Source organism: Micropterus salmoides, unplaced genomic scaffold (assembly GCF_014851395.1).
Source record: "Micropterus salmoides isolate LMB-PRFRI ecotype aquatic unplaced genomic scaffold, ASM1485139v1 Ms_hic_scaffold_15, whole genome shotgun sequence".
NCBI classification, from domain to species: Eukaryota; Metazoa; Chordata; class Actinopteri; order Centrarchiformes; family Centrarchidae; genus Micropterus; species Micropterus salmoides.
In genome coordinates, this window is record NW_024040596.1 from 28,890,130 (window position 1) to 28,903,669 (window position 13,540).

At 39.7% G+C, this 13,540-nt stretch overlaps 1 protein-coding gene and 1 pseudogene across 1 annotated transcript; both read right to left on the reverse strand.

Annotated features, from left to right (window-relative positions):
- Positions 1 to 5,837: 5,837 nt before the first annotated feature.
- Positions 5,838 to 6,953, reverse strand: LOC119903562 (annotated as a pseudogene).
- A 5,079-nt stretch (positions 6,954 to 12,032) lies between these two features.
- LOC119904368 (trace amine-associated receptor 13c-like) lies at positions 12,033 to 13,140 on the reverse strand. The gene is made up of 2 exons (XM_038720988.1): positions 12,968 to 13,140; positions 12,033 to 12,849 (listed from the first exon to the last, which is right to left on the reverse strand). Exons 1-2 carry the CDS (start codon positions 13,138 to 13,140, stop codon positions 12,033 to 12,035), a joined length of 990 nt encoding a protein of 329 aa, XP_038576916.1.
- Between the last annotated feature and the right edge of the window lie 400 nt (positions 13,141 to 13,540).

The following is a 13,540-nucleotide window of genomic DNA, read 5'->3' on the forward strand; positions in this document are numbered from 1 at the left end:
CCAATCTATCAAGGACCAGCGCATTGCTGTCTTTTTATCGGAACAAGCCAGCCTAAACAGTAAGGGTTTATCCGCCGAAAGAGAGAACGACAATGCTTCACCAACGTTTCATCCTCGACACCCTCAACCTACCAGCGTTATCCCTTCGACATCCCACCCACAATACCAATCAAACCCAAGCTGCTGCTCCTGCTGCCACTATGCCACACCAAGCTCCTCAGGCCCCCCAAATCAGTGGGGCACCGCCACAACAAAGCTTCAATCAGTCTCTCTACTCCTCTCAAGCTCCTCAGGTTAGTGCAACACGTCCACAACAGAACTTCAAACGGGATTCCTCATCTCCTCTGTACCCGCCTGTTCACAGGACGCATTATGGAGCTAGCCATGACTTCAGGTTTCACCACATACGACAACCAGCCAATGAACTATTGGGCCTGGAAAACATCATTCCAGAATGCTATCGCCAATCTAGATCTGTCTGCTGCTGAAGAATTTGACCTCCTTATCAAGTATCTGGGAAAGGAATCGGCAGAGCAAGTAAGAAGAATAAAAACAGTCAACATTAGGAATCAAGCTACTGGACTGTACATGGCATGGGAGCGCCTAGACGAAATATATGGCTCACCAGAAGCCGTCGAACAAGCTCTGTTCAACGAACTAGAAAACTTTCCAAAGGTCACAACCAAGGATCCACAGAGACTCAGGGATCTAGCCGACCTGTTGTCAGAGCTACAAGCTGCCAAGGAAGATGGCTATCTCGCAGGTTTATCGTACCTCCAGAGGAATTAGGCCCATCATTGAGAAACTCCCATACAACATGCAAGAAAAGTGGCTTTACTTCGGGACAAGATACAAACAAGAACATTTTGTTAGCTTCCCACCTTTCTCCGTGTTAGTAGACTTTATCTCCTCAGAGGCAAGGGCTCGCACAGACCCAAGCTTTAATCTCTTCACACTAGCTCCAGCAGAGAGAAAGAGTAAGTGGGAGAGGCCTGCGCTAAGATCTGCCTCGTCAGCGTGTTCCCAGAACGGACACAGAGAGGAGTCCAAGAGAATGTACGCCATACTGGACGAGCAGAGTAATCACTCCCTGGCGCGAAAAGAGTTCTTTGAGGGTTTCAAGATCTTTGGGGGCTCCTACTCATACACACTCAAGACCTGTGCGGGACGTACAGAGAGCGCGGGTAGAAGAGCCAGTGGTTACACTGTGGAGCCAGTGGACAAGAAAGTAAGCATTCCTCTGCCGACACTCCTCGAGTGCAACCAAATCCCTAACATCCGTGCTGAGATTCCTACGCCGGATGCGGCCTACCATCATGCCCACCTGAAGCACATCGCAGACAAGATTCCACCTTTGGATCCGGACGCCAAGATACTCCTCCTGCTGGGCAGAGACATCTTGCGAGTGCACAAGGTCCGAGAGCAGATTAGTGGCCCAGGAGATACACCGTTTGCTCAAAGGCTCGACCTAGGATGGGTCGTCGTTGGAGATGTGTGCCTTGGAGGTGCTCGCAGGCCACTGGAGGTGGTCAAAACAGCCATTCTAGTGAATGGTTGTGCAAGTTGTCTCCAGCCATGCAACAACCAGATCAGAGTGAAAGATCATTCATTTTTGATCTGCAGCTGTGTATTTAAAGTCAAAATTGTGCTTATTGCCATGCAGAACAATCTATTTAATATGCGCGTCTCCACACTCTGCTGTCACATCTCTAGGCTAGATCTCTCAACCAAATGATAAAACAGAGCGTAGCTTTAATGTTGGGAGCTGTATGCAGCTGATAAGTAGCTAACGGTGATGCAGCTTAAACATTAGCTACATGTATATGGTCTGTATCATCATTGTTTATCAGAAGCAAAAATGTAGGAAGAAGTTGTGACCTCATGCCCTGTCCTCAGACTCTAACAAACTAATTGCATTAGATACTTCCCTCAATATGTTAACTAAATTAGGTAGCTTGTGCACCTAGCTAGGTGGCAAATAACTGGCAAGCAACCATAGCAAGAAACTGAAACGAGTGCCCTGAAACATACAGAATACATACGTAAGTTTGATAGCTCTGGTAACGTCACATACACATAGCTCACCTTTCTTTATGCTTTCTCTTTATGTGGCAATAAAAGTTAATAACGTAGTCCCGGCCGTCTCCGTATGGTTGCACTACAGATTGCTGTGTGTTTTCCTCTGGAGGCTGTTTGACAGAATAATCCTTTATAGTTTAGATAGCTAAATTTTCACCAAGCCTGCTACAGACTGCATTAACTGTTACTGACTTTAGACAGCTGATATTACATTGAAAATATAGACTCATTTATATTTTAAGGTGTTGCTCCTTTGTTCCATTTTCTCCTACACATGTGACATAATGCTATTGTCAACTTCAAAAACTGAGCCGCATTTTCATAGTTAACTTTATATTTGTTATTACCTGAAGCATTTATAAAACTCATTTATATTCCTCCAATAGTCAGTGTGGATCATTGGTGACAGCTACTGTATGTCCAGCGTGGTGCCCAGAGAGCTGCAGAGACCTTGGGAAGCAACCTCAGTTTGCCGGAAAGGCCTACTCCCCTTCTTTTCTTACTCCATGCAAGGAAGAGCAGCACTGGATGTCCTATTGATCCACTACGACAAACTGTATTTATTTCTGCCTGTCCTTTTTATATTTCTCTATGCATTTCTGCCTCATTATGCAAATGAGGAGGGGCTGTGTCTCAAGGGGTGGACTTATCTCCTATTGGTGGACCAGTCAGACGGGAGAGCTCTCTATGAGAGGCCTACTCCACCTGTACACATCAACAAGCTTGCTCCTCACACAGTCAGATGGCTTCCTTCAGTGCGCTGAGGTGTTTAGCAACTCTGTTTGAAGACAATACTACCAGCAATGTCTTCCTTCCCTTTTTGTGTGGACGCTCGGACAGACAGAGTTTTCAGTTTGCTGCATGCATGGACACAGAACTGTGATATAGGGAGATTCAATTCTGTATGGTAAATTCACTTTTAACGGAGCAGAGCGAGCAGACAGACAGAGTTTCTCTCTTTACAGAGTCTTATCTGAAGAGGGCAATGAAGTCTCAATAGTAAACGATGCGAGCACCACATACAGTATGATGTACAGTATGAAAATAACATTAACTGGATTATACTCACAGGAAGTATAAAACCTGTTACATGTGTCTATTAAAAGTAAAGTAACACAAAAGTGTCAGGGAAATTACTTTACTTAGATTTAAGTACTGCAGTTGTACATTGAAATACCTTCCTACCTTTCTGAGAGGAAGTCTTCTTGAGGTGGTATAAAACATTTCTCCTTAATTTCTGATTTGAGTTGTGGACAACTAGGAGTACATGAATTAAAAAATGAAACATTTCACTGCCCAAGTCAGCTATAACACAAGTCTTGTTCATCAGACTACATGCTGTACAGTATTTGTGGACAGATTTTGTCCCAGGATTTATTATGCATTTCTTCTTCTTCGTTGCATGATTTAGAATAATAAGGTGAGAAATGGGTCTGTTCTGAGTTCATCCTGCACTGCAGCAGCTAATAAAGTCCATTTAATCCCAAAAACGCTTTTCTTTTAGGCAGGCAGGAGCAGAAAACAACTCACCTTTCTCAAGTTGTACAGTAATGTCACATGTGTATGAAGGTGGATCAAACAAGCTAATCTTAAATGTCAAAGTAGAGATTTATTTTCATTCATTACACAAGATGAAAAAGTTATGCAGACAGTTGTAAAAAAAATCTTGAATGTTCTCCACTTGTTATAGTTACACAGTATTAGGGGTGTGGGCTGTATTAAAAGTATCCACTGTTCTCCCATGCTCTAACACACAGTAACGATGAGATGTGTGTTGTCCCATTCTTCCTCTGTATCTACACATAAACAACAAGGCATGTAAGGGGAAATATAAAAGGAATTTATTTTATTGTTTGGGGATTATTTTCTATGTTGCTCTCCTTCTCCTTCTTCTTCTTCTTTTCCTCTGACGAATATGGTTCTCCGCATGCCTCCTCCTGTCTTCTGTGTAAGACATAGAAGTACAGTATCTAGCCTTCAGTAAATCATTTCGACTGGTTAAGTGCAGTAAAGTTAACTTTAAATTGACTCCACCACCACACATAAAACATGGCTTAATAGCAAACACATTGAACAGAAGCATAAAATTCTTCTTAATGGTAACTGTCAAGATTAGTTTATTTGTTAATCACCACCACTAGCTTAAGAGCTTTAGCCTATATCACTGGTCACTAAGAGATTATATTATTAGAGTAGTTATTATTTATTATTCCTCCAGTTTGATGTGAAAACTTTGTTGAAATATTATCAGTTGTTGACTAAAAATACAACTATATGTTATGGGACTGAACGATAACGCAAATTAGTCGTTCCGGACCTTTGTTTCGGGAAATTTTCTCTAACTGGACCTCTATGAGTTCTAATTGAATATCGCTGGCCTATATGATATTAACACTACAGCCTAGCGGCTAACGTACTTTTAATCACCTCATAGCTTAACAAATTACAAATTACAAACACCATGGTTGAATTTTCATCCTGAATGGCGTTTTTGTTTAAACAGCAGCTAAAAACAGCAGAGCAAGGAGCTGCTCCGTAAATACTTGAATAGGAGTGCACTCCAGATTTAGCTGCGGCTAACTGACCATGTGGCTCTCAGAAACAACAGCTCACTTTCCTGCAGTTCTGTGCAGAAATAAATACCATTGGGGAAATAAATAGGGTAGAAAATGCAACGGAAGAATAAAACAGACAAAAATATTAAAACATACACATAAATAAATAAATTTTAAAAAGAAGTAATTAATAAATAAAGTTGAATATTATAATGGACAATAAATAAATAAGGTAATTATTACAAAGGTGAATAAGTAAAGAAGCTAATTAAACTAGATATATACATTTATGTCTCCTTGTATAATTTAATTTCTGCCTACATTTATTTATTCACTTTATTTTGTGTGCATTTAATCGGAGGCTTATTTATTTATTGAACATTTATTTATTTCTGTATTTATTTCTGAATTTGTCAGGACCAGGCCAACTTCTCTGTATCCATGAGTCCAAATCAGACTCAAAAAGCTTTTTTCCTCAGGCCATCAGGATGGTAAACTCTGCCCTCTGTATATCTTCAGCCTTATCTAGCACATTGTCCTCTATGAATCTTTTGCATTGCTCTGCACATTTTAATATTTGCACTAAAGCGTGTACAAAAAATAATTTCATGATGCTTATTTAATTCAGTGTTTTTCAGTTGATAATCACACACTCAACCATGGTGGAATGTGATATCTGTAAAGCCTGTGAGAGTAGAAGTGTTGTTGGTGTGTTGTGCTGCATATCTGATCTATGATCTGATTATTCAGATTTCTGAATGTTTGAACTGGGTCAGTTATTGAACATTTTGCTATTTAGAATGAATCATAAAATGTGATGTCCAAAATGTTTGATTCATATGAGTTTATAGATTTGTATATAAACAGTTTATGTACAAAATGTGTCAGTAGCACAAAGTATTGATTATTGTCAAGTGGACATAAAATTCACATGGTTTTGAACAAGTCATTTTGTATATAAATGCTGTTCCATTTTTTTTTCTTCACAGGCTTGACCCACCTCCCCTATTACATTTATAGGATATGGGGATTAGGTTTTGGAATTATAAACCCATTGTTTAGTTATCAGTTTCTACCAACTAAATATATACAGTATACTATTTAAATGGACTGCATAAAAACATTTAATTTCCACTTCTGGATTTTGAATTCAGTGAAAACCTTTAGTAGAGCAGATCTCATTTCAGTCACGCCACAGCTTCTCTACAGTATTTTGGCCTCCCAGGAGCCAGGCTGCAGAATCTGAAGAGTAACAATGAGTTTAACTGCTCTTCTAAACCAGGGATAGAACATGGTATAAATCACAGGGTTTAGACATGAGTTCAAACTAAACAGAAAGATCACAAAGGTTCCAGAAGAAGTATTGAGCAAGCTGTCCCCTGCAAGAGACACACAGTAATATGGGCAGAAACATATTAGGAACACAACTACAAGAACACCAAGAGTCCTGGCTGCTTTCAGCTCAGATTTCTTTGCTGTTAGAGTCACTGAAAGCTGGAGTGTGACAGCTGTAATGTGAGAGCGCATGGCACGAGCCTGAGACACAGCCACTACAAACACTCTCATATACAGAACGATGATGAGAGAAACTGGAACAATAAAGGTCATGACAAGGTTAATAGTATCTGTGATATGGTCAACTACAATCACACACTCTCCGTAGCAGGATTTATATCTGTCTGATCGTGTCAGGTCATCTTTTACAAAGAGACTGCTGTAGAAAACAGAACAGAACCAACACAGACAAACACACAGTTTAACTCTTCTCTCAGTGATTCTGGTGGTATAATGCAGAGGGTCACAAATAGCAACATAGCGGTCAACTGATATGAGCACCATGTCTCCTATTGAGGCGGAGGGAATGATGTAGGCTACATAAATATACAGAGAACACATGAGGTCACCAAGAAACCAGCAGTGTATATTTCTAAGGATTTCTCCCGGCATCAGCAGGAGGCCCACGAGAAAGTCTGAGACAGCCAGAGAGAGAGGAGGAGGATGTTGGTGGGTGTGTGGAGCTGCCTGGGGGGGAAAGAGGAAAGTATCATCACACATAGAATCACACAACAGTGGAAAATGGAAAAAGTACTAGCGAAAAGTACATTTCTCTATATTTCTAAAACTCTGCTGAGAAATTGATCTCTGCCTGAAGTGGGAGACTGAGATGATGACAAGCAGGTTGAGAGCCACAGTGAGCAGAGAGATGGAGGACAGAAGAGTGTGCAGAAATACAGCTTCAGACTGAGGAAGTGTCGACTTCCTGCAGGAGGTGTTGAGGAGTTGTGGAAAGCAGAGTTCTGCTCCGTCATCAACCTCCATCAGAGAGAGAGATGAGGAAAGGAGGAGCTGCAGCTCTGGCAGCTTCTGACCAGAACACTTTATCATACAGTTGATTTATCTCTTTCTGACACTCAGTTTGTCCCTCCTCTCCTCTCTTGCTGTTGGCAATCTGAGACCAATAACCAAAACATGATAACACACATTACATTATTGAAGTGGACAGTGAAGGGTGAATGTCAGCACTGACCATCACAACCAGCTGTTTCTACAAAACATACATAAATAACTCAGCCACCGACCAACAATAAACAATATTATCTACTCTAATAACAGCCTAAAACAATTGGCAAGCATGTGGTGCTGGCTTGTATGTGGGCGATCATAGACTGTATATAAAAAACTATGTATGGTTGGCAGTCTAATGTTTTGGTTGGCCCTAGTCGTCATCGCAGCTTTGCAGTTAACTATGAAACTATAAAACAAAACTTACGGTGTAATAAATAATGGTGTATCTCTTACTGAGACTATACTACACATGATTTTAAATGCTTCAACATTTCTTAAACATATATAATTGTGCTAATTTATAAATGACTAACATTTACTTAATACTTGTCTAAAGAACTCAAATACCCTGAACTTTGATTTTCACTATCCATAATCTCATTCATTCATTTATTCTTTTCTTCATGACACTTAGGTACATTATCCATAACACAGCTGATGTTCAACAAAACCACCTATTGATCCATCTCATACAATTACATCCATTTCACCTCCACTTGTAAATAAGACTGTCAGATACTTGAACTCTTTCACTTAATTCAAAACGTCATTTCCAACCCAAAGGTCACATGCCAATGAAGCCAGCAGAAACACAGTAGCAGTAGAGAAACAATCCTCACCAAACTAGACTCTCTCCACTTCTTGGAAACAGCTTGAGATTCTATCCAGGAAAATCACAACATTGGCAACATAGCCCTCTCCAGACTCTCCTGTTTATCCAGAATGCTGAGATCATATTTCTCCTGTATTAGCTTGTTTGCATTGGCTCCCGAACAAAAATTAGAATGCTTCAGCTCACCTACAAAGCCGTTTATGGTCAGCCACCATCACATCTTAAAAAAGCTCAAAGTTTAGCTCTTGCATACAAACACGAAAGAGATGAGGGATGTGTCTTTGTATCGGGGGCAGTTAGTATAGGTTTCTGTGCAACATGCATCAATTTAAGGACATGTGTTTAGTCTGATTTTTGTTATTGTAGGAAACAAAAATTTAGGCGTCAATGAGGCAGTGTGGGAAATGTGCAATCAGGCATTAAAGGGGATTGTGCTCTTTGTTACGTGACTAAGTGAATGTGCAATCTGTAAATATAGTATCATGCGATATCTACCATTTTGGCTGGTGTGGGTGAATGTGTAATCGCTGGGTATTGTCTAGCAATCTAAGTGTTAAAGTGATCCCACTATGATTGTATGTACAGATGGATTTTAAATGTTATTACTCTGGTATGTGTTGTGTGACTGTATTGTAATCTGTTAAATGTTAGCATTAGTGCAGTTGTTGTGATGGCTGAGTGATGGCTGAGTGATGGCAGACACTGCGGTCTCATGAATGCCAAGACAAATTTCTCCCAAGGGAGACAATAAGGGCTAATCTTATCTTATCTTATGTAGGTACCAGAACAATATGCAGGGATACTTGTGGTTCCTAGAGTCTCCACATTTGAGAATAGGCTTAAGACTTTCCTCTTTTATAAAGTTTTATGGTTAGGGCTGGCTCAGGTGAGTCCGCAACCATCCCTTAGTTATGTTGCTATAGACTGCGCATGATACACTCAGCTCCTCTCTCCTCTCAGAATCAGAAGGAACTTTATTGCCAAGTAGTGTTTTACACATACAAGGAATTTGCTTTGGTGATGATTTGCTACATGTAGACAAACATACAGTTGACATAAATAAATGTAGAAATATATAAATATGAAATAGATAATGCAAGTTATATAAGAATAATAAAAAGAATAGAGAAAAATAATACAACTATTTGCAGAGAAAGAACAACGTCGCAGATATTTACATGTGCATTATTCTGGGTTTGTGTTGTCCAGACGTATTGCAACGGAAGAGAATATTGTGTACATAAATATACAAACTGACAATATAAAAACATACAACAAAGATTAACAATTAACAACAAATATGCAATGTACCAGGTTTGTGCATGATATGAAATGAAATATTATTTACATGTGCAGAGACATTTGTATTGTTTGTAAGGGGGGAGTGTCAGTGGGGGGGGGCCGGGCCTTGTTAATGAGGCTAGCTGCAGACTGAAAAGAAGCTGTTTTTGTGGTGAGAGGTTTTGGTCCTGATTGACCGCAGCCTCTTGCCAGAGGGGAGAGTCTGAAATAGTTTGTGACTGGGATGGGAGGCATCAGCTGCAATCTCTTCCTCTCCTTCCCCATATGTATGTAATATAATTCCATTAATGCATGTATCAAATTGTACATCTTCCCTCTCCTGTAGTTTTGTGCTTTCTCGTCCCTCTCTTCTCTCCTTCTGGTCCTTTTCTGCAAGTGTTTCTGGCTCAGGAGCTACAGAGTCTGGATCTGTGATTGCAGGCTTCTTGCTGCTCCCTGTGGCTGTTGAAGACAACTTGAAACAAGCGATTAGACCGTTAACTCACTATGAAATTGTTAACTGAGTGAGGAAATCAGTTGAGAAGTAGGGTCATTTTGCCATTATTTCTAATGGAACTGGACTTCTTTTGGCAACCAGAGGAGACACTCCCCACTGTTCATTAGAAAGAAGGCAGGTTTAAGTTAGGGGAGACCATGGTTTTAACATGAGGAGAGTTGTAACAACACCAATTTGTCCAATTAGAGATAAGATTCGAGTCATGTGATAATTTCAGTATTTGCCGTCTTCCTTCCGATCAGGCATGGTGGTTATCGGGCACATTTACAATATACTGAGAAAAAACTGATAAATGTAAGAAAGTACATTTTTTGACCAAGACTATATTTTGTTTAGTATGTATACTATTGCAGATAAAATTGTATGACTAACATTAAATTAAAATGTAGTTTCTTAGGCCACATGTATTGCATTTTCCCTGCTAATTTCAAACCACTATGCTAATAAAGCTAGCAAAACAATGGCTGACAGGTGTGTGGTGGATTTTAACACTTAATTCAAATTTGTTACAGCCATCATCTAAACATACAACTAAGGACTCTTTTTTAATTTTTTGAGCGCACTGTGCAGTCTCTGGGCCCACCAAGCCTTATCTCCATGGTTACCAGCATTCATTTGTCACCACTGTGACCAGTACCCCCCATAGATATGTTGTTCACATGTTGGTGTATGTATCGCCCGTCTTGCAGGCAGAAAAGAGTATGGGCAGTATAATAGGTATAATGAAGAAGTACCAGTCTTGTGGCCCTCTTTAAGCACTAACTGTGACTCTGATTAAGAATATACACAAATTGACACACAGATGTTTTTTTGTAAGACCTTAGGATGCACAAAGATTTTCTTTAATTAGGTACACTGTAGTAGTGTTTATTAAGAATACAGTTAACTAAGTACGTTCTGGTAGACAAATTTACACACATACACACAATTTATCAGACACAGTCGTTACAGAGTGAGAGAAACATTGTTCTTTTACTTCACTATACCTGTTTTTGAAAGAAAACATCTGTTTTTGCTTCTTTGGTCTAACCTTAACAACTCACCCCAGCATATGTTACAACGGGGTCGGTTGTAACAGAGAACACCATGTATTTGACATTAACTCATGAGGACGGAATTCGTGCCATTTGTAGTTAACAAATGTGGGTACTTTGTATAAAAGTTTTAGAAGTCTAGCTAAAAAAAATCAGTGAGTTATACTTGCCGAAGCAAAAATTTCTAACCATACCCGGTCTCCCCTACTTCTGCATTGACTTCACTAGTGAGAGCCGGAGGTTGCCGCTCAACTGCACGCTAGTATTTTTGTAACTAAAGCCTAAAAGGTAACCCTGCATTTCACTTCATGAGATTGTATGTGAGTGTAATAAAACTTCTGAACCAGTAAAATTCCTTGTATTTCAGAGTTTCTGATTAGTTTGCGCTGTTTTGTTGAGCTTACCTTATCAGTGTGTGTTATGTATTTTTTGTTTTCCCCTGTCTAAAGTGTAAATAATGTTTTAAATTATTGATTAAAGGACATATACAGTGTATAAAGTATTATTTGACTTTCTATATTCTATATAGCATATTCTAGTGTATATCACTGTGAAATTTAATGAATAACATCAAAATAATGTGCCCCAAAACAATTTCATAATGCTTATTTAATTCAGTGTCCTTCATTTTAATAATCTCACAGTCAGCCTGGTGGAATTTCATACATTTAAAGCTTGTGAGTTTTGTTACAACAGCCACAATATAAATAACAGTAGACCTGCTGTTGCTGTGTTGCACTGTAGTGTTTGTTTAGTGTTACAAAAAAAAAGGTTTTCCTGAGAGAAAAGTCTATTAATATGTGCATCATGTTTGTCTGTTCAAAGATTACTACATGAAACTGGATGACCTGAACAGAGAAACAGTGCATGGTGCTTATGATATAGTTAATATCATTCTTTCCTATAGATAAAGAGCATGATCCACAATGTGATTATTAAGATTTCTGAATGTTTGAACGGTCAGTTATTGAACAATTTGCTATTCAGAATAAATCATAAATTGTGACATCCAAAATTTTGTGGTTGATTCATTTGAGTTTACAGATGTGTATATAAAGAACAGTTTATATATGAAATGAAATGTGTCTGTTGAAGCAAAGTATTGATAATTGTCAGGTGGATCTAAAATTCACATGGTTGTTGACAGTCAACCAGTCAACAGCGCTTAGTGCTTTTCTATTTTCTTCTCCTAGCCACCTCTACTCTCACATTTGTGAGATATATGGTATAGGAAGTATAGTCCCATTGTTTTCTGTTTCTACCAACTAGTAATACTGTTTATATACTATTTAAAGACAGAGAAGAAATAAAATTTACTTCCATTCTGGATTTTGAATTCAGTGAAAGTGCAGTAGAGCAGATCTCATTTCAGTCACTTCACCATCTCTCTACAGTATTTTAGCCTCACAGGAGCCAGGCTGCAGAATCCGAAGAGTAACAATGAGTTTAACTGCTCTTCTAAACCAGGGGTAGAACATGGCATAAATCACAGGGTTTAGACACGAGTTAAAATAAAACAAAAACAGCACAAAGGATGCAGATGAAGTATTGAGCAAGCTGTCCCCTGCAAGAGACGCACAGTAATATGGGCAGAAACATATTAGGAACACAACTACAAGAACACCAAGAGTCCTGGCTGCTTTCAGCTCAGATTTCTTCGCTGTTAGAGTCACTGAACGTTGGAGTGTGACAGCTGTAATGTGAGAGCGCATGGCACGAGCCTGAGACACAGCCACTACAAACACTCTCATATACAGAAGTATGATGAGAGAAACTGGAACAACAAAGGTCAAAGCAAGGTTAACAGCTTCTGTGATGTGGTTAACTATAAGCAAACACTCTCCATAACAGGAGTTATACCTACCTGCTTGAGTCAGTTCATCTTTTACAAAGAGACAGTTGTAGAAAACAGAACATAACCAACACAGACAAACACAGAGTTTAACTCTTCTCACAGTGATTCTGGTGGTATAATGCAGAGGGTGACAAATAGTAACATATCGGTCAACTGATATGAGCACCATGTCTCCTACTGAGGCAGAGGCAATAATGTACGATACATACATAAACAGAGAACACATGAGGTCACCAAGAAACCAGCAGGATGTTTTTCGGAGGATTTCTCCCGGCATCAGCAGGAGGCCTACAAGAAAGTCTGAGACAGCCAGAGAGAGGAGGAGGATGTTGGTGGGTGTGTGCAGCTGCCTGGAGGGAAAGTGAGAACTATTACACATAGCATCACCAACTGTGGAAAATGGAAAAAGTACAAGTACATTTTCAAAAACTTATTAAGTGAAGGCTCTGCTGAGAAATTGATCTCTGCCTGAAGTGGGAGACTGAGATGATGACAAGCAGGTTGAGAGCCACAGTGAGCAGAGAGATGGAGAACACAAGAGTGTTCAGAAATACAGCTTCGGACTGAGGAAGTGTCGGCTTCCTGCAGGAGGTGTTGAGGAGTTGTGGAAAGCAGAGCTCTGCTCCGTCATCAACCTCCATCAGACAGTGAGAGGAGGAAAAGAGGAGCTGCAGCTCTGGCAGCTTCTGACCAGAACGTTTTATCGTACAGTTGATTTATCTCTTTCTGACACTCAGTTTGTCCCTCCTCTCCTTTCGCTCTCAGTCTCTGTTGGACACTGATGTCCCACCATCATCATCTTCATCACTTTCTCTCCAATCCAATTCCAATTGGTAAAATTGTGTCTTTCTGGTTGAAGAACTGAACAAACAAATAAATTACATCAAACAGTTGTCTTTTGGTATTTTATAAAGGAAGAAACAAACAAGAAGTACTCAGAAAGATTCAGCTGGTTTAGATGTCTTCCACTTAGGGCAGTATCACACATCCTGCACCAAGCTGAGGACGAATTTAACATTTAAAGCACGGAGACTGCTCCCT